Source organism: Ambystoma mexicanum, chromosome 8 (assembly GCF_040938575.1).
Source record: "Ambystoma mexicanum isolate Mex_15411 chromosome 8, UKY_AmexF1_1, whole genome shotgun sequence".
NCBI lineage: Eukaryota > Metazoa > Chordata > Amphibia > Caudata > Ambystomatidae > Ambystoma > Ambystoma mexicanum.
Window position 1 is genome coordinate 721,004,861 of NC_090929.1, and position 24,588 is coordinate 721,029,448.

Here is a 24,588-nt window from a genome sequence, read left to right on the forward strand (position 1 = left end):
TAAAGGGACGTCAAGGTTAAGTTGCACTACTGAAGAGCTATCAAATTCAGTGAAAAAACGTTGTTAAAGGGACGTTATGGTTCAGTTGCCCTAAGAAAAACCTATCAAATTCCGTGCAAAATGTTTTTTAAATGGACATTGCAGTTACTCTGTAGTAATACCAACCTATCCATATTATGGTTACACGTAAAACCAAAAAAGAACAGAAATTTGCTAGTTATGGTAAGCTAAGCAACCATAACTCGCGTTATCACTGTGCACTGCTAAGACTACTAACACCCATGACATGAAATATGACATCACAAATGTCATTGATGACATCACTGATGACATCACATGTGCACTTAGTTGTCATTAAAAGCCTCCACAAGGGATAGTCATTATAATGTTGGCAGGAAAGTATGAGAGTTCATTGGGAGAACTATCATGACATACATAGTTCATTAAGCAATGCATTGCTATAAAGACCATTGCATGACACAACGTTCTATTACATGAACCTACTCATGTAGAAACGTAGGCATTGTCTGCTGCATGCACCACAGAGGTGCAATGTTCAACATCTTGCCATGTTGGATGGTAAAATGATGAATGCTTTCGTTTCAGAGTTTTGCGTACTGTAAACATATCATAAGTAGCTAACAATGCCTCATTTACTACATAATTGTACTGCTACACACTAAACATAAAGAGACCACAACGCATACAAATATGAGCATACATAGGGAAAGTAAAGTAAGCAAAAAAGCAGCACTATTACCAGAAAGTGGTCATTATCTTCATCGACAGAAATAATTGCTGTTTCAGGCTGGCTTCTTCCCCCATGTATATGTATGAAATGATGTAAGTAAACCGTAAAGAAACTAGTGTAAGACCATATTAGAAGGGTAAGCTCTACAAATTTCATTACATTCTACAAATACAGTTTCCCTGTGAAAACAGCCAAATTGTGGAACTCCCTACCTCCCACACTGAGAACCGACCTATCCTATCAAAATTTCAGGACCAACACAATCTTGTGGCTGAAATCGAATGATCATTAAATGATAACCCCTGCCTAGCAAGTAGCACGGATTCACTGCTGTTGGTAGTTACAACTACCCCTCCCACCAACTGTATACTTGTATTCCACAAACACCTATACCTGCATACATTGCTGATGTAAGCTGTCTGTTTCATTTGTATATTTGCTCTTGTACCATCCACCTGTAAATAGGTACCATTTGTATATACCCTATGTATTTAATACCTGTTTGTACATTTTGACTTTGTTGTGTAACTAAGCTTCGCATATACATGTAACTGCTACTTCCTGTTACCTTAGGGTATGCTGCGCATTATAAATAATAAAACAAACAAACAAACAAATATAGTACCTTCTGATTGTTTACTTTCTGACTGCCACTGAAGAAAACCTCATGGCCAAGATATGTCAGTGAACAAACAAAGAGGGAGCCAGGCATGTGATGTCATCAATGATGTTTGTGATGTCATATTTCATGTTATGGGTGTTAGTCTTAGCAGTGCACAGTGGTGGCACGAGTTATGGTTGCTTAGCTTACCATAACTAGCACATTTCTGGGGGTTTTCGATTTTACATGTAACCATAATATGGATAGGTTGGTATTACTACAGAGTGACTGCAATGTCCCTTTAAAAAAACTTTTTGCACAGAATTTGATAGTTTTTTTTTTTAGGACAACTGAACCATAACATTCCTTTAACAAAGTTTTTTCACTGAATTTGATAGCTTTTTAATAGGGCAACTAAACCATAACGCCCCTTAAACAACGTTTTTTCACTGAATTTGATAGGTCTTTAGTAGTGCAACTTAACCATAACGTCCCTTTGACAACGTTTCACTGAATATATATATATATATATATATATGTGTGTGTGTGTGGCTGTTGGGTAGTGCACATTTAACAGAATCACTTCTTAGTGATCCCAGTTGTGGCAGCCAAAGGATCAATGGAAATAAGACCCATTTAAGCAGAGTGATTTTTCCCAGGTTCGCATTGATTGATAAAATGGGGAAGGCAGGTGTTATTGTTCAACAGTTTCAGGACTAAAACATTATTGCAGAACAGTTTCTTAACACACGTTCTCCCATTGCATCGTTAGTTTTGCAGCAACATGATATTCCTCGCATGATATAAACAAAGTACTGTGTACAAGTAGATGACTGCATGCAGTTCTTTCCATTGTTACTGAGTGTCAGTGTCACTTTGATATACTCTGTGAATGTAACAGAGGATGAGGTGATACTTGGTTGGGCTCCATTTGGACTTTTCCGTCACAAAGGCACTGGAGCTGAGCCAGAGCCATGCATTTGGCTCTTGCTAGACTCGAGCCAGCTCTGGCTGCCCCACCTTTAGGAGGGAGAGGATGATGCATTGGTTGATGGTATTGTTATATTTTAATAATAGCCCACGTTGGGGTTAAAAAAAACCTCCCCGGTGTCTGTTGCCATTTGTGAAGGATAAAGTAACAACAAGGTACTGGACGTCTAGGAACTCGTGCTAGCCCATCCCCTGTTTGTGCAGTGGATAATAACATCTTTCTTTTGCTAGTTGTCTAGCATATCTTTCATTGAAGTTTGTCTATGGGGATGGGGATGGGGTGGCAGAGCTCCCTTCCTGGCCTGGGGGAAGCAGTGTGCACAAGCCACCAGACCAGAGAAAAATTTCAGGTTTCGACGTGCATATGCACTAATTCTAGTAATCTTCTATAGGGGGAAACCCCTTTAAACACTGCTCCTTCTTGAAGGTGGTTGCCCGGTAGAAATGTTGTTTTGGAAGATATACCAGAAGTGTAATTTGCATGAATGGATGATGGAATAAAAGAAGACAAATGTGAGTCAGCAACCAAGCCTTTTTGTATTTGCCTGGAGGCCAGCATTTTCTTTAACAGGAGCATTGTCAAACTGCTCTATCTGTAAACCATCTCTCAGTAAACCAGGGGATTTAAGAGCCATTGGCGGGAGTTGGCTTCTGAGGGGAGGGCTAAGGAACAAGAACATCATGCCACTGGCCACACCTACTGCCAAAATATAAAAAATGTATTCCAAAATCTCTACGATTTAATTAAGATACCGACCTGATTGCAATTAATAGAAATTCAACATTTTGCTGCTTCATACAAATTTCAACAACCTCAAAACCATTACGGAATTGGTGACAAAATCGTACTCTTTCATTATGTGTTACAATTATGCTAGCTGTTTCTATTGCATTTGTTTTCGAAGGTGTGCAACCCATTTGTCCAGTCTGCTAAGGTAATGAAGTTGAGAAAGAGATCTGACCCTTTCTGTTTTTTCCAGATGTGTGTCAGATGACACAGTCAAACAATATACATCAAAGGACCACCTCGCTAAACATTTCCAAGTCCCTGTGTTCAAGTTTGTGGGCAAAGATAACAAGGTGAGCCAAAACATTACTACGTTTTTTTCAAATGAGCCAATTCATTGTAGCTCATAGCCTGGTAGCAGGCTATGCTGGTTTCTTATATTGCGCTCCATGCCAGACTCCAGCCTCTAAGCGAAATTCCGAGACTGTGTATCGAACCAGTGCTGCTTATAGTGTGGCTGTCACTGCACTATACTTGAGTATCAAGTTCTATAGGAAACCCAAAAATTGAATTGCTAATAGCTTTTGACTTGCATAACGGATTTGGCTGATATTTTGCAAACAAAATGTTTGTCACAGGCCCCCCTACCCCTAGAGTGGAAACTGTGGAAAGGATTCATTAAAAACTGAAAAATCACAGTAGAGAAAAAGTTCACATTTCTGAACAGCGCACAGCAAAAACAGCTGGACGTAATTGGACCAGGTACAAAACAACTTGAGGCCGAAGCACTGACTCGGTTTCCAGGAGGGGTCTAGGGTTATTCCATCCAGAAGTCGTTAAACTATTAGTCACAGAAGGGGTTGACCCCTTCTCCAAAATAATAGCTATATCTGCCATGGTGCTTTGCAGCAGAAGAGGGGCTTTTCAGAAATAAAAAAGCTGTGAGAGATGTGAGGGAAAACGTCAGTTATAACGGGTATAATCAGGGTTAGTTAAAAATGAAAAGTGGAAAAAATGGAGGAGGAAAAAGGAGGAAATGGCATCAGACCAGATGTGGGGAGGGGATAAGAGGACACCATGAGAAATTGGGGATGCGGGGGGTGATGGGGAATAAGTTCAGAGCTCGAACATTTTAACATAACCAGAGTTATATGGAGGACATAGCATGGGGGACATCAACAGGAGCGCGCCGACTTAAGCTGGTCATGACTTCCCACATCTGCTGAATTTCAAGGGTTTTGTTGCGTTAAATCTGATTAATTTAACTGCACCTTAACTAAGGTTTTTTCAGAGAATATATATATAATATATATAATATATATACTTCTATATTATATATATCTCACTCATTTTAACAGAGCGATACAAACTCAAAAACACTAAAATTCTCTGGTCTTGCTTAGCAGTGTCACCATAACTTGGCCCTCCAATGCACAGCTCATGATGTCACAAAAGACATTACAGGTGACCTCCCAAGTAGCATCATTTATTGCAACATGTTTTCAGTGCTTCTATGATGCTCTGCTAGACTGTCCAGCTCCCTCCCCGTGTTCCACTCCAGCATGCTGTATGCCAGTGTCCTGCTCCTCTATGTCACACTGAAGTGGGTTAAACCTACTTTCCTTACTTCCCTGTATTGTTCTATTGACCCTATTTATTCGATCAGCTTTGTTGCATTGCTCTGTTAGTTCCCCATTGCCCATGTGCCATCCATTAACACGTGCAAATGACCAAAACTTGACAGCTGGGAGTCACCTACATGTATGTCTACACGTAACAGCTCCCTGCCGTCAAATATCTTGTGGATCAGTGACAGAATGGAACACACATGTGCCTGGCTCATAGGGGGGATAAAGGGAACTTGCAGCTGGAATCTCGTAGTCTTAGCTATTCCTGACTTTGTAGAAGTGATGCTTTAGGGAAAAGCTCCTCCCATGAGACTTGGCTGCACCACGCATTTCCATATTCTGTGTCATCCGTAGCATAATGTTCTTATCCGTTTCTCTCCACCGATTTCCAGTAGGTCATCTCATGTCCAGCACCCGTATATTTTGAGGGTACCATTGTTGCACAAAATCACTTTTTAAAAATTGTAAAGGTTCTCCCCATTCCTTCTGGAACCTGTCCGCATCCCATTGGACCCAATACGTAATCCGCTCTATCGCTACTATTTACCAGACTTTGCAGAGCTAATTTATCGCCATTGGGGGGCTTCTTTGTTTCCAGTCTTTAGCAATTACCATCCATGCAGCTATTAATGATGTTGCCAAGGCTCTTTTCTGAGACTTCGAGATTATATATAGAGACGGTTTTATAAGCCCTCCCAGGGTCTTGGCTAATGTGAGGGGTAAGACTTCCATGACTATTTCCTGTAGAAATGTCATAATCTCCTCCCAAAACCCTTTAATCTTGGGACAGCTCCACCAGATGTGCAACCAATCTCCTACCCCCTTATATCCCCTCCAGCATTCCTTAGTTGATGATCTATATATGCATCTTGTGTAGTTTGCTCAGAGTATAGTGCCACTGGAGCATCATTTTATACCATGGCTCTTGCAATTGCAATGAGATGGTCAATGTTGTTAAGTTCCTAATAAGTTCTTCCCAGTGCCCCGGGTTATTACTTCACCCAGAGAGCCATCCCATGCCGATTTATACGGCCACGATCTTGGGTCCGAGCCTTATTGCAGCAGTCTATATACGTCCGCTACTGTTTGTCCCTGGAGTGTGAAGTAATATATGTCTCAAATTTTGTTAGTGGCCTGGTTGCGGCTTGGTGAGTCTCCTTCTGTCTTAGCCAGTGTCTCAATTGAGTATATTCGAATCTATCCCCTTCCTCCACCTGTTTCTTGCAATTCACAAATGGCATTACTTCCCCTTCCCACACCATGTCTCTGATCTTCACACATCCCTTTTCCTTCCACCTTTTAAATGCCTGTTCCGCCATGCCCGGTGTGAAGGTGGGATTGTCAAAGGTTGCGGTAAAGGGAGATGGAATAGTAGATAGGTGTCCCTTCCTGATCCTCCTGTCGCAGACGTCACATGTCGTGCACAGAACCCTACTACACCTGCCACACGGGGGTCTCTCGTTTCCATGTAGCCAGAGCAAACCAGTCAGGGCCATTCCCGCCACTGCTCTATCCATATTCTCTCTCTACTTCCTGAAAACCATTCATGTACTACTCTCATTTGGGCCGCTTCATAGTATTGGTGTAGATTTGGGAGCCCTATTTTTCCCCTTTGTCTAGGGGACTTCAGTAGGTCCCAAGCTGCTCTTGGGCGTTTATTCTGCCAGATAAATCTAGAGGATAGTGTATTCATTGCTTTAAAGAAAGCGTTCAGGATCGCTATTGCTAGCATGTGGAATCTATAAAGTACCCACAGGAGGGTCACCATCTAAACTGCGTTTATACGCCCCAGCCAGGAGATCCACATCGGGGACCACTTTGTGAAATCTGTTTGCGTTTGTTTGATTAGGTCCGGAAAGTTAGCTTTATAAAGCGCTGCCACCTTGATTGTCAATGTTATGCCTAAATATGTTAGGCTTCCCCCCTGCTAAGTGAAATGGGGAGCTATTCCGTATCTGTGTGGCCAGTTCTTTTCAAGAGTTCCACCTCTAACATTTCCGATTTACCCCTATTTATATCAAGCCCAACAGCCTTCTTACTCTTTAAGCGTGCATACTTGGGCCAGGTTAGACCTCCCAGGGTCTACTAATGTTAGTAACATGTCATATGCAGCATTTTTATGTGTTTCCCCTCCAAATGGGACTCCCTTAATGTATAATTGCCACTAACAGGGTTTCTAAAAAAATAGCATACAGGTGCGGAGATGGGGGCATCCCTGTCTCGTCACACGCTCTATACGTATAGTTTCTGAGATATGATTGTTCACTACCAAGCGAATCGATGGATTACTATAGTTTGCCCCTACCATTTGCATATATTTAGGCCCGAAGCCCACTAGTTCCATCATCTGAAACAGGTACAGCTACTCCACCCTGTCAAAAGCTCACCCTGTCAAAAGATTTCTCAGCATCCAACGAGATGAGAGTGGCCGGTATTTGTTTTATTTCTATTTTTTCCAATAGATGGATCACTCTTCTAGTGTTGTCCCATGTTTGCCTCCCCTTTATGAAACTCAATTGCTCCAGCCCTATGACCCCCGGGAGAACCTCTTTTACTCTGTCCACTAATATCGCAGTATAGATTTTGGCATCTATTTTCAATAGCGCGATAGACCTATATGACCCGCAATTTGTGGGGTCCTTATTTGGTTTTTCAAACAGAACAACCTTCGCCTCTGTCATGGAGCTCGTCACCCCTTCCCCATTTCTAAAGGTGTTGAACAATCTTGCAAGAAAACCTTTAACCTCTTTACAGAACACCTTATAGAACATCCCAGTATAACCGTCCGGCCCTGGCGACTTATTACTCGGCAGAGTTTTAATCGCTCTTTCCACTTCTTCCTCCATAATTTCCCTTTCCAAAATATCCCTCTCTTCTACCTTAATCTTGGTCAGTTCTATCCCTTCTAAGAACGCCCATACCAATTGTATTTCTGGGTTCCCTGTGGAGTAAAGCTCCTTATAATATGCTGTGAAGGCCTGAGTAATCCCATCCGATTCCATTATTAATAAGCCGTCTACTTGTTTTATTCCTCCTACATGCCGTTGGCCCTTCTGTTGCTTCACGAGTCTGGCTAGCATTTTGTCCACCTTATTGCCGTCAACATATATCGCTGTTTAAGCCTTAACAAGGCGCTCCCCGCCTTTGAGGTGTTCAATAGCCGCAGCTGTCTCTGTGCCTCCTTTACTTTGTTGTATTTCTCTCTATTCTTATGGCCTGCCAATACACCTTGTGCCTGTGTCAACACTGCCTCTGGTTCTTTCTCTAGTCTGTCTCTCTCCTTCAACCTTTGGGCTTTTAATGAAATCAGCTCTCGCCGTAGTACCGCCTTGAAGGCATCCCATACACTCCTCAGTGGAACCCCATTCGTATCATTCAATGCGAAGTATTCTGCTCTTTTACCCCTCAATGTTTCACATAATACTGGATCGCTAATGAGTGCCCCTGGAAACCTCCATTTCCATAGTGGATTACTTAGCTTTAGACCCCTAGATGTATTGTCATCGATGTGTGATCTGATTGGGAGATCGGGACAAGTTCAATGTTTGTTAAGGAGCCAAGTATTCCGTGGGTCCCCCAGGCGTAATCTATTTTGGAGTATGTGCGATGCACATGTGAGAAGCATGTATACCCCGACTCCTGCCCCTTTTTCGCCTTACATAAGTCTTTCAATGCCAAACCTTCCATTCTTTCTCACACCACCCAGAAGGGTGGGTGCCCTTATGCATACTCTGTCCACTCCTATTGCTTTCCGGGTTCTAGGACATATTGAAGTCTCCTGTAATAATGATTTCCCCTACGATGAACTGTTCTAGTTTCCCCAAAACCTGGTTCAGGAAGGGATATTGTCCTGTGTTGGGGGCATATGTAGTGCCTATGGTAATAACTCTTTTTCCTATCTGCGCTTGCACAAATATTCCAGTCTGCTACTGTTTTAAGTATTTGTGCCCCCAATGTATTTTTTAAGCCCACCATTGCCCCTGCTGTCTTATTACAGGCGTTTCCCTGGTATAAATCTTGTGTCCTGTGACTATCCTCTTTCCGAATATGTGTCTCCTTTAGAAGGAATATATCTGCATTACATCTCTTTATCTGAGTTAGCACCTTCTTTCTTTTTATTGGAGTGTTCAGGCCCCGTACATTGTGTGAGAAAATCTGCAATGGACTTGCCATTAATCCTTTAACCTACTCCTCCCCTGACCCATGTGCTCCTGGTGTGTCCTTTCCATTTCGATAGCGAACATCCGTAAATGCTGTACCCTTACCCCCCCCTCCTGCCCCTCCTCTGCCCCCCCCATCACCCTCGCCTCTCCGGGTCTGACTCGGTATCCGAAGATACTTCCCATCAAGTGGGCACTGACCCAAGTTTCTCCCGGACCCTAAGGTTAGTCTAACGGTCTAGGATTCCAAGTGGTGCCTCATCCCCTCCCAACCGGGCCTCCATGCTCAGGGATCATCACTGCTGCACTTAAAAGTGCCCTTTTATGCATACCCCACTTCCCTCGCGAGCATCCATCTCAGACTGTCCCTTAGCTGCTTGTAGTGCCAGGGCTGAATAGGTCCACCTCTTCTTCATTTCCTGGTTCTACGGCCTTTCAATTTCTCTACTCTTTTCCCAAGTTCCATAGACCATTCCCAGGGCTTGGGCCCCCTCAATTGTGTATCGCTGGATCTCTCCTCTGAGGCTTCGTCCTCCGGTTCTAACCCAAGGACTGCCATTCTCTCGTCACATGTAGTCACTCTCTGCTGTCTTCCTGCCCAGTGGAATCTTAAGCCAAAGGGAAATGTCCATTATAGGGGACTTTTTTGTTTCCTGCCGTTTCGTTGTACTGGTCCCATCGCCTTCCTTTCCTGTAAAGTAGTTGCCGGCAAGTCTTGAAATGGGCTTACTTCCGAGCCATTTATTGTTATCGTTTTTTGCCCTCTCACGGCCCTTAATATTTTCTCCTTCTCCTTGTAGGACGCTAAGGCTGCCAGTACATCCGTAGGCCTATTTCCTTTACCACTCCTCTTCGGACCCACTCTGTGTATACGATAAATCTCCTCCGGGGTGCTATACATCAGCATGGTGGCAAAGCAATGCTGCATGGTAGATTTCAACTCTGCATCCGGGGTCGCCTCCCTCAAGCCTTTAATCCTTATGTTTGAGCGTCTTGAACGATTTTCCAAGTCCTCCTCTTGTATTTTTAGATTTTGTGTGGCGGAGGCTATCTGCTCTAATAATTCAAAGTTCTGGTGCACCTCCTTTTCCATTTCAGACATACCATGTTCCGCTGAGTCCACCATGCTCCCCAAGGTATTGATGTCGTCTCTGATTTCTTTCAGCGAGCACTTCAAATCTTCTTTCAGACTCCCAATCTGCTGCTGGAAGGAAGCTGTGATTCTCTTCTCCATACCCAGCAAGCACTTTTGTAGGTCTTCTTTGTTTAGGGCCATTACCCCAGTTGCCTGAGTGTCTTCTTCGTCCCTGTCCGCTTGACCAGAATCTTCTTGCACCGTCCCTGCGGGATCCTGTTGCTTTTCCAGTTGGTTTTTCTTATGGCTTTTCTGTAAAGGCTGCTGCCCTGGGGTCTGTTTCCCCTTTGCATCTGGCATCTACGAGTGGGTGCATGCCCCAGTATCTGCGTATCTACTCTAACACACTGAGTGCTTTTCCCTCTGTGTTACATTAACTGCCCCGCCACCTCTCCCTCCAATCAGCAACTCTCCGCAGTCTCGTCACTGCTCTCTCTCAGTTACTTCTTCTGCTGCCCCTGGAGCACAGCCTCTTCCAGGCCCTGCTTCCCCTACCTTTCAGTTTCTATCTCTTTGGGGACTTGTATCTGCATTAAATTCCCTGACCCTTTTATGTTATGCCTTGTTGCCACAGTCACTTCAAGCAGTGGTTCACATCAGGCGTCTCCTCCCGTTGGCGCTACTGATCTTGGGTTCCCTATTGATTCAGCCCTTATGCTGTCCAGTACTGTCCTCCTTTCAATTTAATATGCCTTTAGATCTTTGTATGGTCCGTTATATGCAAGGTGTTAAGTGTAGCTCTCCTACCGTTGTCGGCTCTGTCAGCAGTCTCAGCGTCTTTTCCTGTCCCTCTTCAGCTTGAGACCTCTGCCGCTGATCTCTCCGACGACTCAGCTGTTCTGCATATTCTCAGCCCGGCTTGGGAGTCTCCGGTCTCATTCGGGGATCCTTCGCCCAGTATTATTCTTCCTGCGAGGGCTCCACTGGTGACAGAGCTCCGCCTCGCCTGCTCTCTGTCGTATCGCGGACTGAGGCAGCCTTTTCTTCACTGTGTTTCCATGGGGAGATATGATATGATATGGCATTTATAATACGCCTATACACAAGGTTTTCAAGGCGCGATTAGGCAAAGGAAGGGGAAAGAGAGTGAACACAGAGACAGCGATCTTACTAGGCGAGGTGACATTGAGATCGCGCAAGTGCAGGGGAGTGGGGAACGGGAGAAGTGCGGGGGAAAGGGGAGGGGCAGTGCACTGCATAAGATAACCACATAAAATAATACATAAAATGAATAAGACAATAAATAAAAGCACGACCAGCTGGTGGCAAGTGCGGCCAGCTGGTGGCAAGTGCAAGGGTAAGCAGCCACCTCCGCTCCACTGTCTCTTAGCAGGGGTCCTCTCGCCTGGCCGACTTCTTTGGCTCCCACTCCAGTGAGCACGACCGCCTCGCCCCGTCTGGCGTAGATTCACTGTTCGGTGGTGAGCGCCCGTTTAGAGTCTCTTCTTATTTCTATTCTGCTGAGGACACACATGGCTTCTTCAGCTCGCCGTTCTCTCTGTCACCATGTCCTGCTTGTGGGACATGTCCTTCTTTATTGTCCACCTTTCTAGGGCCCGGCTGGGAGCTCACGGGTGTGCACCTTCACTCCTCGGCGGCCATCGTGAAATCCAGGCTGACTTTTTCAGTCAACTCTCCGTCTGAGAGAGGATTGCACGCAGTGTTAGCTATAAACTTAATGTAATGTGCAGATATGTTTTTGCCTGGCCTTTACATTTGTTTCACCCACTATCTTGCTGCTTGTTGGCTTGTTTCCCTCTCTCCCGCCTCAGCCCCTAATTGTGATTTCAACATTGTATTGTGGACTTGAGGTTCGGAGCCTGACCTGGGTCCAGGGTCTGCATGAAGCCTTTGGCCATTACAAGAAAGGAGTTATGGTCAGAAGGCGTAGATTGATTTCTTGCGTTACCTAACTTTACCTATAAAGGAAAAATACTGATCAGGGTTTTGTCTGTTACCTCATCGGTTGCATGGACTGAGTTTCTTTATATAGAGAGAGAGTTTCCCAGGCTTTACCCAATTACCCGCATGAACGAACTTTACTCAATGCATCCAGCTACTGATCTGAAATGCCTCCTGTGGATAGCATGCACCCCTCTTGTTTCAGGTAGGGGACCAGGGCATTTTCTACAGCAAGCCAACGTAAAAAAAAATGCTGGAATCAGTGCGCATGTGCGCACACTCCTCACCTACGCGCCTGCGCTATCGGCTCATGGCCTTTCCGCATTGTCCGTCTCTCATTATGGCCGCACCTTTGCGACTGGAAATGTGCACAGAAGCAGGCTTCACGTGTTCTGTTGTTGTCTTTGATACAAGATGGAGATGGTGATGTTAAACAGAGCCCTATGGACCGGCTGCAGTCTGTCGCATATCAAATGGGCCCAGGGCTGGTGGCATGTGCATCCTTATACGAGTGCACAAGATAGCCTGGTTCTGAGCCATCGAGTGGCCCCCGAGCTCCCGTTTAATAAGGTCGAACTCTTTCACACATTGACAGATGGGAAACTTAACAAATTCAAAAGAATTGCACTAACGGACAAGTCTTCAGGTGTTATGACCAAAAGCAGCCTGAAACAGTCCCCTCTATGTGCCATAGCAAACCCAAGGAAGGATGGCCTGCCATAAACCAATGCAGGAAACAACACAGCCCGAACCCGAAGGCCTTCTTCACACACAGTGTACCCTCCAGGTAGAAGGCCAAATAATGACCATCGCTTCCCCTATGGTGGTTTCAGATGATATTCCCCCCCACCACCACCCCCCCCCCGCACCCTCCCAAAAAAACGAAAAGCAAAAACCACAAAGCCGAAAATAACGAGTTTGTAAAGTCGAATTTTTGTAGGATTTTGGGACCCTTTTTAAATAAATAGATAGGAGCTGGGGTAAGGGTATACATTAAGGGGGGAGGGGTGGCGAGGGGGCTGTTGGTCTCTCCCTGCAGTAAAAAAAAAAAAACTAACCAAAAATATTTTTTTCCTCCAGAATCCGACTATAAAAATCTCGCTTTTTTTGATGTAGTTATTTTATTTCCGCTATTTTATGTAGAATCGTTTCAGAGACCAAGGCTTGGAAGTCAATTTGAAAGATCTGTTGTGTTTTCTTTGTCAATTGTCATGGGTCAGATTGACTGCTTCAATTTCCCCTTCCAATCTTCTTGTCCTCGCAATCGTCAGTCCAACTCTCAGTGGCGAAGAAAAAGAATGAGGGTCAATGGACAATCCTAGAGTTTCATCCTTTCCTTCATCCAATGGAACGTACAATATGAACTTCACATATTGATGTGTTATATAGTGAGGTCGTGGGGCGCGGATAGTAAGCGAAGTTTGTTCACCTGTACTTCAAACCAATAGCAACCAATCACCTAACATGCTTGCACCACAATCACAGCTGAATGCACTTGTCCAATTTAGATATCCAGGCCTGAGCCACTATATGCATTAAGAGTCAGCCGAATCAATACCTTGGGAGTTAGAAGTATGGAGAGCAATGAGGTGCCTTGCATTGTGGCAGTGCAGCAATGAAGGAAGGCAAACGCAGAGCGTGGGGAAGGTGGACGTTTGAGAAAAAGGAGCAGAGAAAAAAGAAAGAGCAGCAGAGGAGGTAGGAGGAGTGGAGGAGGGAGACAGGAGCAGGGGTGGAGGGAAGAGCGGAGATGGGAGAGAGAGGAGCAAAGATAGGAGAAAGAAGAGGTGAAGATGAGCCTCTCTTAGGCAAAGTTAGCAAGGAGTCCCCGTCTGGATTACCCTGGGTTACTTAGGGTGAAACCCCAATTTTTACAAAATTACAAAGGAGTGTGGGAGCCCATCTACTGAGAACGAACATGGGTCAAATGCGCTGTTCCATGGAATTTCTTCCACTCTGGAGGGTTTTCCTTTTTTTACAACATTCAGCCGCCATCTTTTTTTTGCTTACTACAAGCATGTCCTGCTCTCTACTATAATATTTCTGAAGGCTCACATTCTTCATGAGCAGAAGCATATGGTCTCTGGACAGCGACTTTAGCCATGTGAGCAAGCTGATGTTTCTTTGTATACCAGGCCTCACTTACAACCCGTGGACGTCCATAACAGCACCTCTGCACATTTTACAGTTAGTGTGCGTTTTGATTGCTTCGCTCATATTGTACTCTATCTCTATGCTGCTTGGGGGGTTTGGTGACAATATGCTGGGGAATACATACATAACTGCGGATGGACTGGAAAACCTACAGGTTCCTTCATATATCCCCTCTAGTTCCTGCATCACACAGTGGTTGGCGGTCACCAGCGGTCGTTGGGAATTTGGGATATTGTGAAAAAGAATTACAGGGCCTGCCTTATAAAGTCCCATGGTCATTGCCATGTTCTTAGACCATCATCCACCAACCAGTCAGACAGGTTTGTTCTTGAAGTATTCTGGTCAGCTTCCATGTGGCAAAGTTGGAAGGTCAGTTCCACAGATACGTTTTTGGGCATGCCTGCATTACCACCTCCTCAATTGGGGTCTTTATGTTTTCTACCTGCAGCACAAACTGTACATTTGGATGGGTTTCCTTGTCTCTTTAGACAAAGGTGATGGGGAGCAATCTTTTGGTGAGCAGTCAGCCAGGAAGGACTGGTCCTGCCCTCAAGTGCCTGTTGACTTTCTCTGGGATGTTGCAGTGTTCACCACCCGCCCTGTGTATGAACATTTCCAGCTGTTCTTTCGGACCTTCATCCGGGTCTTCCTGTCCCAGCCCCCATTATTCTTTGTCCACCAATAGCAGGTTTGCTTTAGAATAGCTCATATCCATTGGTGCCTCTTGGGGCTTGTCTGGACAGGCATGGGCAATATGTCTGAAGTTCCCAGAGACATGCATTTTATGATTGCCCTTTCTGGTCCTCCAGGCAGAGGTCGGCATCGCGGTTCCCCTGCACACCAAGCAGTACAATAAAGCATACACTTGAGGATATCCCCTGGAGTGCCAAATTCAGGGAGGTTACTGATTGGAATGGTTCTGAACTTCTGTCCACTTTCCCAATGCCATGGTGTCTACCTGCATGCCACTTTGGGTCCTATAGCACCGTTGTCTAAGTGCTTCTGCCAGCTCCAAGCGTACGCTGTGCAGTATGTGTAAATGGTTGCCTGGGCCATGGCCCACCTGCTCCAGGATGCCTTTCCTGGATCGCTGTACCCAGTCAATCTATCTAGGTTCAAGAATTGATAGGCTGTCTGAAGCTCACCTGTCAGGAGGGGAGAGATGAAGTGACCTCAGTGGTCTTTCTCCAATCTACAAGATTTAGTGACTTCTTTGAAATATATAAAAGGCATCAGGTTCTTCTCTTAAACTGTACATTTGAAGGGTCACCAGCATGGGAAGAGGAGCATGATGGCCAGGGCGTCTGACTCCTTTAACTTTGTGATCACTATTAGTTGTCTCCTTAGCATTTCCTGAAGGAGGATTTCCAACATCTCCCATACTGGAGTGGCTTGGGTCACAGTTACATACAGACTTTTTGGAGTTAACGGTGTTGTGGTGGGATCGGGGGCTGAGCATTCTTGAATTTTATTGTCTCTGGATGCAGATTGGCTCACACCGTACCATCATGCAGATGTAGGCATAGTGTTGATATACCTGCGAATAGGCTGGGAGGGTTTTACCATGTAAGATATGTGGCGGACCAATCAGGATGTGATTTCATGATCTTCCAGATTGGGATCTTCTTAGACCATAATGGCAAGTTGTTCTTCTTCACCCGTCCCTAGGACAAAGATGATCTTCTCCTTTGAGGAGTGGAGGATGCAGTCTGTCTAAAGGTTGAAGAGGGACAAGGCACCTGATTCTAGTGGGGAAGGGTTTTGCAGTGTGCCCACCAGTCTTCAAACCAATCCCTTGTTTACCCCATAGAGTGAAAGAAGAATTTGTGTGTCTTGCTCCACTAGGTCACTTACCTATGGATTGGGAATGTAGGTTTGGCCCACTTTTTACTTTTTTTACTTAGTCGGGGTCTGTGATCCCACTTCGGGCAGCATACATCATAGCCAGGGGCGCAACCGACAACTTGAAGCCATGGACTGTTTCAGTTTGTTTATTGAACCAAATAGTAAAATGCAAGGCATTCGGTCTAACCGAGCAACATGATGGGGTTGGGATTAGGTACAAATTAATCAGCCTTTCTAAGGACTGTGATCCTCAGTTCTCCCCTCTGTCCACTGGACAAATCCACCTTCCCGGTGGTAAACAGTCACGCACAATCTTTGAGGTTTTGTGTGCCCTGCCCTTCCTTTTTGGCATTTGGCAGAGTCTTTCTGTATTGTTCGCCCAGAGTGCACGGACAGTCATTAATCACCAGCGCAATTGCAGAGCCAATACTTTGAACGCAGGTAGAAGATGCAATGACTTACAACCACACGCACGCTTAGAAAATAATGAGCACTTATACGGCTATTTATTCAAAGCTTGGAAGCAACAAGTGATAACACAGAAATAAATCACAGACAAGACAGAGAATTCAAAAGAAAATACATCACCGTGGGCGTAACTGAATTCCTCATCTCGCCAGAAGTGGCTGGAAGACCCCGGTAACAGCCAGGCCGAGAGCACAACAGCCCACAGGTATGCCGGACAAAGGCGTTCCCCCTTCCGACTGAGGTCTTTGTACTTGTCCCGTCTGACCGTTGAGGGGTTCCGCATATGTGCACACCTCAAAAAGGGGTGGTCATTTCTCGAACCTTCTGGCAATGCACTTGCGCATTGATGGGTAACCGTTGGTTGCCAGCTGGGTCAACCAACAGTAACCTCAAGGAGTAAAGCGCTTCCCTCTCCTAAGAACAAACGCCACGGAAAACAGTCCCATAACTCATAACAAGACATAACAAAACCAGCTTTCCCAGCAGAATGTCCTTGACTGCATACCAGGTTTGGAAAGCATGTTTTCTTCAGCAAAGTAAATTCAGCTCTCAGCAAAGTAAGTACAGCTTTTCACTGAGGCATGGAGTAAATATCCATTATGGCTCTGAGTGCCCCCAGAATACACTGCGCACCAGCGCCATGTTTTAGCTCAAGCATAACAATTCCACCCTTGGATATTTATCTTCCATAGCCCAGTGGCAGAGGAGCCGGTCTCTGAAACCAACGAAATATTAAAACTAAGTTGGGAATGCATTGAATACAACAACAACAAGCTATTATGATAGCTAATATAATGCAAATACAAGCAAAAGCATAACGCAGTGTACCCTCAATATCAGGAATCCATGAAAATAACCAATCCCACCAATTCCCAGTATGATCTTGGGACACTTGAGAAATGAGATCCCTCAAACCTCGAATATGACTTTCAATGGATCGTGAATGGTCACTTAGATTGAAACAACACATACCTTCAACTGCGATACAACCTAAATTATGCTTTAGCAATAGATAATCAACAGCAGGCCTGTTTTGCAAAGTTGCTTTTCTAATAACTTTGCCATTAAGGAGTAACTCTTCTAATACTTGAGAAGTATGATTGAGTCCTTTGACTACTAAACATGCTAATTTGATCAAAGATTTGTAACCCCCAGCAGCTAAACCCCAAACTCTCACTAATGAAAGGGTTAATGCTAGAACCTCAGCTTCTGATAGCAAATGCACATGTGAATCACAATTGGGGGATAGACCAACATACTCAAAAGTTGACCTTTTGCCTAGAGATATCGCTGGGTGTAAAGGGAACATCATTAGTCCTAATCGAGTTAAGGCACATTGACCTCCGGAAATGTTAGCTGGAATATAAGTGTATGTGATGTTATCACATGAAAAGAGCCATCCGGTTGGAAGTTTCACATGATTCAGATGACTGGCAGCTATCACTGTATGAATACAAGACATAGTGTTATTCACACTGGTACATATGCGTGGAACTCGTGAACACAATCGTTTCTCGAACACAGTTTGATTTTGCTGTTTGGTTAAATTGAGCTGTTGGCATTTGCCAATTTCTTTTACATTGCATGTCATAAGGTAATACACATTGCCTTGAGTTATATTATAGGTTATAATACGTGTCAAATTTCTCCATTTGCGATCTGTTTCCTGGCAAAACCTGCAGTACACATAGATGGAAAAGGATTTCCTGATATCGGAACCTTGAACCAAAGAATCATTGTGCGTGACGCCGAAAATATGCTTTAGAACCGGAACTGGCGTTGGCACTGCTACTAAGCACGTAGTCAGTAAGGCTTCAGCATTGGGCACATCAGTAAGGTAAAAGTGCGTAATGTTGAGCACCTGTTGTGCCAGGTATGTCCACATATTCTCCGTTTGGGTGATCATTGGAGAATATTTTCGCCGTCCTGAAGATGCCCCTCGCATAACTGCCATCAATGTTGTTTTCACTTGCGCCTGACGTGTTTGCCGCATGTCACGAATCCATGTCACGAATCCATGTCTTCAGTCTGGCTGGCTTTTCGGCATCGGCATAGGGCTGCGTATGGACATCATTACCCATCATTATCAGTTTCTCCTTGATCGTTGGCACAGATGTGACATTTGTCATTGGTAGCAGCATACCGTTTGACTCTCCCGAACGGAGTCCATTTAGTACCACAATTACACCAGCCAGACACAGGATCTACAAGGCAAACCCAGAAAAGAGATATGTGTTGTAAATCACTCTCTTAGGTAACATTTGTCTGCGGGCACATATTGCCATTTCTTTCTACCGGGCTCCATCACTAAAACTACTTGGTCTTTGCCTGATGCAATGACGCACCCGGTACCATACTGTCTGAAGAGCCAAAACCACGATCTCCACGGGTAGTTAACACTGTAGGAGGCTCCCCCTTCTTAATCATGGACAACTTAACGGGGATAATAATTAGTTGGGCCACCCGATCGCCCTTGTGGATCGGTAACAATTGGTCCCCACTAATTATCAGGATGACTTTGATCTCACCTTGGTAATCGGCATCAATGACTCCTCCCAACACTTGAACTCCCTTCAATGCTAGGCCAGATCTAGGGGCAATCCATCCCATATGCTCTGGGGGAATTTGTACTCCAATCCCTGTTTCAATTACGACAATCCCTCTTGGGTCTAATCTGATTTCCTCATGGGAAGGCAAGTCTACCCCCTGCTGACTCTGGAGTCGGCCGATAGGGAGCTAAAGAACCCGGGGTAATTTCCCAGTACAATAGGGTTTCTCTGACTGAGTTGGGTTGAATCTGTAAAGCAGGAGTCATTAGCCGCATCAAAGGAGTTTCATGCTCATTCACAGGCCTATAGTTTAGCACTTGCACTGCATCAAACACACGATTACGCCAGCCTGCCAAATTGCCATCTCCAGATTTGCGCAGCTGTTCTTTCAACAAACCATTAATTCGTTCAATCAGTCCTGAAGCAGCAGGGTAATAAGGCACATGGTAGAGCCATTCAATGCTCTTTTCCTGACAATATTCCTGAATCAATTTGCCTTTGAAGTGTGACCCATTGTCACTTTGAATCTGCAAAGGCACTCTGTAATGCAATATGATCTGATCTAGCAACCTAATGGTGTTCAGTTGTGTGGCACGCTTGCACGGCAAAACCATCATGTGTCCTGAGTATGTATCCACAATAGTGCATGCATACTGACAAGCTTTACTAATTGGCAGTGGACCGATATAATCAATCTGCCAAATTTGACCTGGTAATTTTCCTCTTCGCAATGTACCCCGAACAATCTGAGGGATAGGCCTATGCTGTTGGTGTTGGCACACTGGACATTGCAAAATGATTGTTTTCACTACCTCTAGAGGAATACTGATTCCTCGAGCTCGTGCCCACCTGATAGGATCCTTTTCTCCAAGGTGCCCACATTTCTGGTGAGCCCACTTGGACAAACCCTCCAAATCCTCTTCCTGAGCCTCCGCATCCACAGATGAAATCTTGGTGTGTTCATCTGCAAGAGAATTGAACCAACGTTCTAATGAGTCTGTAACACAATGCGCGTCCACACGATACACAGTGACTTCACTTTGTGTTAACATTTCTGCAATATCTTGCCACAGTTCTTTTCCCCACAACTCTTTTGAATGAATCTTCCACCCATTCTTTTGCCAGGTTGGCAACCACACTGCCAACCCATTCGCCACTGACCATGAATCCGTGTACAAATGAAATCGACCAGGGGTCTCTTCTTTCAATGCCTGGTAAACTGCGTAAAGCTCTGCAAACTGACTGCTCTTCCCTTTCCCTGACTTGTTAAAATCTTTTTTGTCTTGGGATTGTACGACACCGCTTTCCAGTATCACTCGGTTCCCACATATCGGGCCGAGCCATCTGTGAACCAGGCATGCTCTGTCTGCTCCACGGTCAAATCGCCAGAAGGTACTCCCCATTTCACGGGAGACTTGCGTTTTTCAGGCACTTCCGGTGGTACGTAATCTGAGGGCGGTATGTTGGCTACTTGCTCATGTAATTTTGCAACTCCACCCTTCCCTGATTTGGCTCTGCCTTAAATGTACCATTTCCATTTAATTATGCTGGCTTCTTGAGCATGTCCTATTCTATGTGTTTTAGGAGAGCTCAGTACCCATTGCATAATCAGTATTTCTGGCCTCATCAATACATCATGGCCCACCGTCATTTGCTCGGTATCAAAAAGGGCCCAATAACATGCCAGCAACTGCTTCTCAAACGGAGTGTATGAGTTACCAGCATCGGGTAACTTACGACTCCAGAACCCCAATGGCACACGTTTCCTGTCCTGTTTCTGCCACACTCTCAAGTTAGCATAATTGTCTTGTACAGACACATTCAATTCCACTTCGCCTTCCTTTAATGGCCATAGATCAAGCACCTGCTGCACGGTGTCTTTCGCCAAATCAAATGCTTTCTGCTGCTCTTCCCCCCACTGAAACTCATATTTCTTTCGTGTCACTTTGTAGAGGGGGGCCATTATCTGCCCTAGATGGGGAATGTGCTGTCTCCAAAACCCAAACAGCCCTATGAACTGCTGAGCTTGCTTTTTGTTCATTGGAGTGGTGAACTCAAGTATTTTCTGTCGGGCCTTCGGCACCATTTCTCAATGCCCATTATGCCACTGAATCCCTAGGAATTTCACTGTTTCAGCTGGGCCTTGAATTTTATTCGGGTTAATCTCCCACCCTTCCTTCTTCAATCCTTCCATAATGACTTCTAACTTGTTTTGCACACTGCGCTCATCCTTGCCCTGAATCAAAATATCATCAATGTAGTGAGAGATTTGTATGTCAGGTTTACACGGTATCTTGTCTAAGTGCTCTGCCACCAGCCGGTGACAGATTGTCAGGCTATGTATGTACCCCATAGGTAACCTTGTAAAGGTGTACTGACGCCCGCTGTGAGAAAATGCAAACTGCTCTTGGCACTCTTCAGCAATTGCCACAGAGAAAAATGCATTGGCTAAATCTACCACTGCATACCAAGGCCCTCATTACGACCCAGGCGGTAAGTTACCGCCTGGGTCGTACCCTTACCACCATGGTGTAAACTATGTTTACACCATGGTGGATGGCGGATTTACCGCCCCATTCCAAGGTGAGTGGGGCGGTAAATCCCCATTTCCTATTTTACCCTTGCCCATTCCCATTTTTGCCCCATAGGGCATAATGGGAATGGGGAAAGGCGCTAATTACGCCACCGTAAATTACGGTGGCGTAATTAGCACCAAGGTCCCTTTGCGGCATGGGTTTTAACGCCTGCAAAAAGCAGGCGTTAAAATCACCATCCCGCAAAGGGACCTTGGAATCAGGCGTTAAGGGTCGGCGCCGTTTACGGCGCCGTAAACCCCTTAACGCCTGGGTCCTAATGAGGGCCCAAGTCCCCTCAAACTTTTGGACATTCTCAATCAAGGCAATGGCATCTGGGACCGCGGGCACTAAGGGAGGAGTGTGTTTATTCAACTCACGGTAATCCACCGTCATCCTCCAAGACTCATCCCCATTTTTGATAGGCCAGAGAGGATTGTTCCATGCGGTAGTGATAGGGAGTAACACACCCGCCTCCACATACATACCCTTTGATAGTGTCTGAAATGTCCTTGTGCCCCCCAGGAATGCGGTATTGCTTCATTGCTACCCGCTTGGTTGCCACAGGCACTTGCACTGGGGCATCTTCAATTTTCCTACGGTAATGGGTGTGCAGGTCAATGCACTCACCCCAAACTGGTACGTTTTACCTCCAAATCCCAAAGTCAACCCCTCCAGAATGTCAAAGCCAATTATATACTCGGGTATCGGGACAATCAACACTTGGTATTTCTGCCTATTCAAATTGCCTATTTTCATCTCCACTTCAATTTGTACTGTGGGGGTCTCCATTCCCCCCGAGACCTGTAATAGTAAATTGTCTGCCTTTGAATCGTGCTGGATTGCCATGAATCAGAGAGGCCTCCGCCCCATTGTCTATCAATGCTCGCACCCTTGCGTATTTCCTGGCCCCCAAAAAATCTTAACATTAACATGGGGCCGCCTATCAACTTTTATGCGAGCAGACGCTGCCGGAGCTTGTCCGTAACCCTAGTCAAATTTTGAATGAGTGTGACCTGACTCTGCCTCTATCATTGCACTCACCACCTTCCTCAAATCAGCGTATGTTGGCTGGTACGGGGAAGGTGTCCCCATAGACCCTTCTTCTTGTTCTTCCTCAGGAGGAGCGGAAGGTGAGGTGTCCCCCTGTGGCTTGGTTACTACCTGTTTTTTAACCTGTTTATAGCGCTCTTTGGCTGCAAGCCCTCTCTTTTTGTATAATTCATACATTACCCTAGTTTCAATGCCATCAATTTCTTCTCGTGGCACACCATCTTTTAACAAAGCCCAAAACATGTCTTTCCTAGACACTTGGGAGTCTCTACTATCTTACCTCCTGCCTTCGGTTCTTCTCTCACTACGCCCCTCTCTCTCCTGTGGCTTGTCATCACTCTTGTCCCACTCCCCTAAATCTGCAAGTTGCCGAATGGCATCCACTACCTCATCAGTGGGTTTGCCCATCATACCTACGAGCAAAGTCATAATGACACTTTTGTATGTGGGCAGTGCAGTTCTGATCACCATATTTCTAGTTGAAACTGAGAGCGGCACGGCCCCCATGTGTCCTGGAGCATCTACGTGAATTGCCTCTTTCATAGCATGCTCTCTGACCTTTTGAATTGCCTCTTTCAAAGTATACCACTTTGTTTCCTCGCTAAGCCAATCTGTGGTAATGGGGTATTTATGGTTACATGCTTGGGATGCTAGGTGCAACAAAGACACCTGTGAATCTTGGCCATTCTCATCAGGGGGCGGCTCTGCCCTTAAGACCTTCTGTACATTGGTGTCAGTTGACAAGGGTAGAAAACGCGGTGAGTCCGTGGAATCTACCAACAACCCCGCGGCGTCCCCATCTAGCAATCTCACCATCCATGTCAATAAAGGTTCCCCTGATTTTTGCCTCAAACGGGTAATAATTTCCCCAACCTCCTGCTGGGTGTAATCCTCCAGCGTGGTTAAATCCACAACCCCGCCTGCAGGATTCTGCAGGTGGGGCCCAGCTCGCCGTCTTCTAACTGGCTTAGCCACCACTGTCTTCTGATTAAATTCCGTTTTGGGATCTGACTCATTTGCCGAGCTGCTCTCTGGACTGGTTGAGTCAAAAATGTCACCATCCCAATTATCCGGATGCCAGTCCACACCGGCGGTAGCGATTACAGCTGCCACCTTTCTTTGGTTGACCCCTCCCTGTCTTTTCCTATACTTATAGCGGGCTACTCTGACTGCTGCCCTCTCGGCCACGGCCTGATATGTGTCAGCTTTATCTTTGAAAAGTTTCATTTGAATCTGCTGCATTAACGCAATCTGCTTTTCTGCAGCCAACTCTTTTTCCAGTCGCAAAATATCATTTTTCATTTCCAAATTCCTTTGATGCATTTTCCTATAGGCATGCAAGAGGACCCAACCCCGCCTACCCAGCGCGGTACATTCCCTTCCCCTTTCCACTGAAACTTGTTGTAAGCACAACATTACATCAGACGGATCAGCATCTCCCAATCCCTGATCCCATGTTTCACTTAGCTCCGCGCTGCATGCCCACACCTGGGCCAATTTATCATATGGGCTCTTAGCCCAGCCTGGAATGATAACATCAGAACATTCACCGTCAGCGGGAACGCTCTTTTTCCTGAACAAACTATTCATCATTGCAATAATGTACAAAACCTCTTTATATATATATATATATTTTTTCCTTTCCACACTGCAGTCACTCGCGCAGGCACGCACACACCAAAAAAAAACAGATTAACACAGTCCAACACTCGCTGCCAAATTACTTTCGCTTGCAATGTTAACAAAGCCTATCTGCGTTCAAACAGATTCTTTAATATTTGGAGCAATTCATCACAAATATCCCATCCTCGTCGCCAAAAATGTATTGCTCGCCCAGAGTGCACGGACAGTCATTAATCACCAGCGCAATTGCAGAGCCAATACTTTGAATGCAGGTAGAAGACGCAATGACTTACAACCACATGCACGCTTAGAAAATAATGAGCACTTATACGGCTATTTATTCAAAGCTTGGAAGCAACAAGTGATAACACAGAAATAAATCACAGAAAAGACAGAGAATTCAAAAGAAAATGCATCACTGTGGGCGTA

The 24,588-nt window shown here is 45.2% G+C and overlaps 1 protein-coding gene across 2 annotated transcripts in view; it reads left to right on the forward strand.

Annotated features, from left to right (window-relative positions):
- Positions 1-24,588, forward strand: part of OIT3 (oncoprotein induced transcript 3) — a 652,664-nt gene that overhangs the window by 622,375 nt on the left and 5,701 nt on the right. For both annotated transcript variants that reach the window (XM_069612178.1, XM_069612179.1), the window contains exon 8: positions 3,323-3,422. In XM_069612178.1, the coding sequence (XP_069468279.1) occupies positions 3,323-3,422 (100 nt within the window). The remainder of the gene's footprint in view (positions 1-3,322; positions 3,423-24,588) is intronic.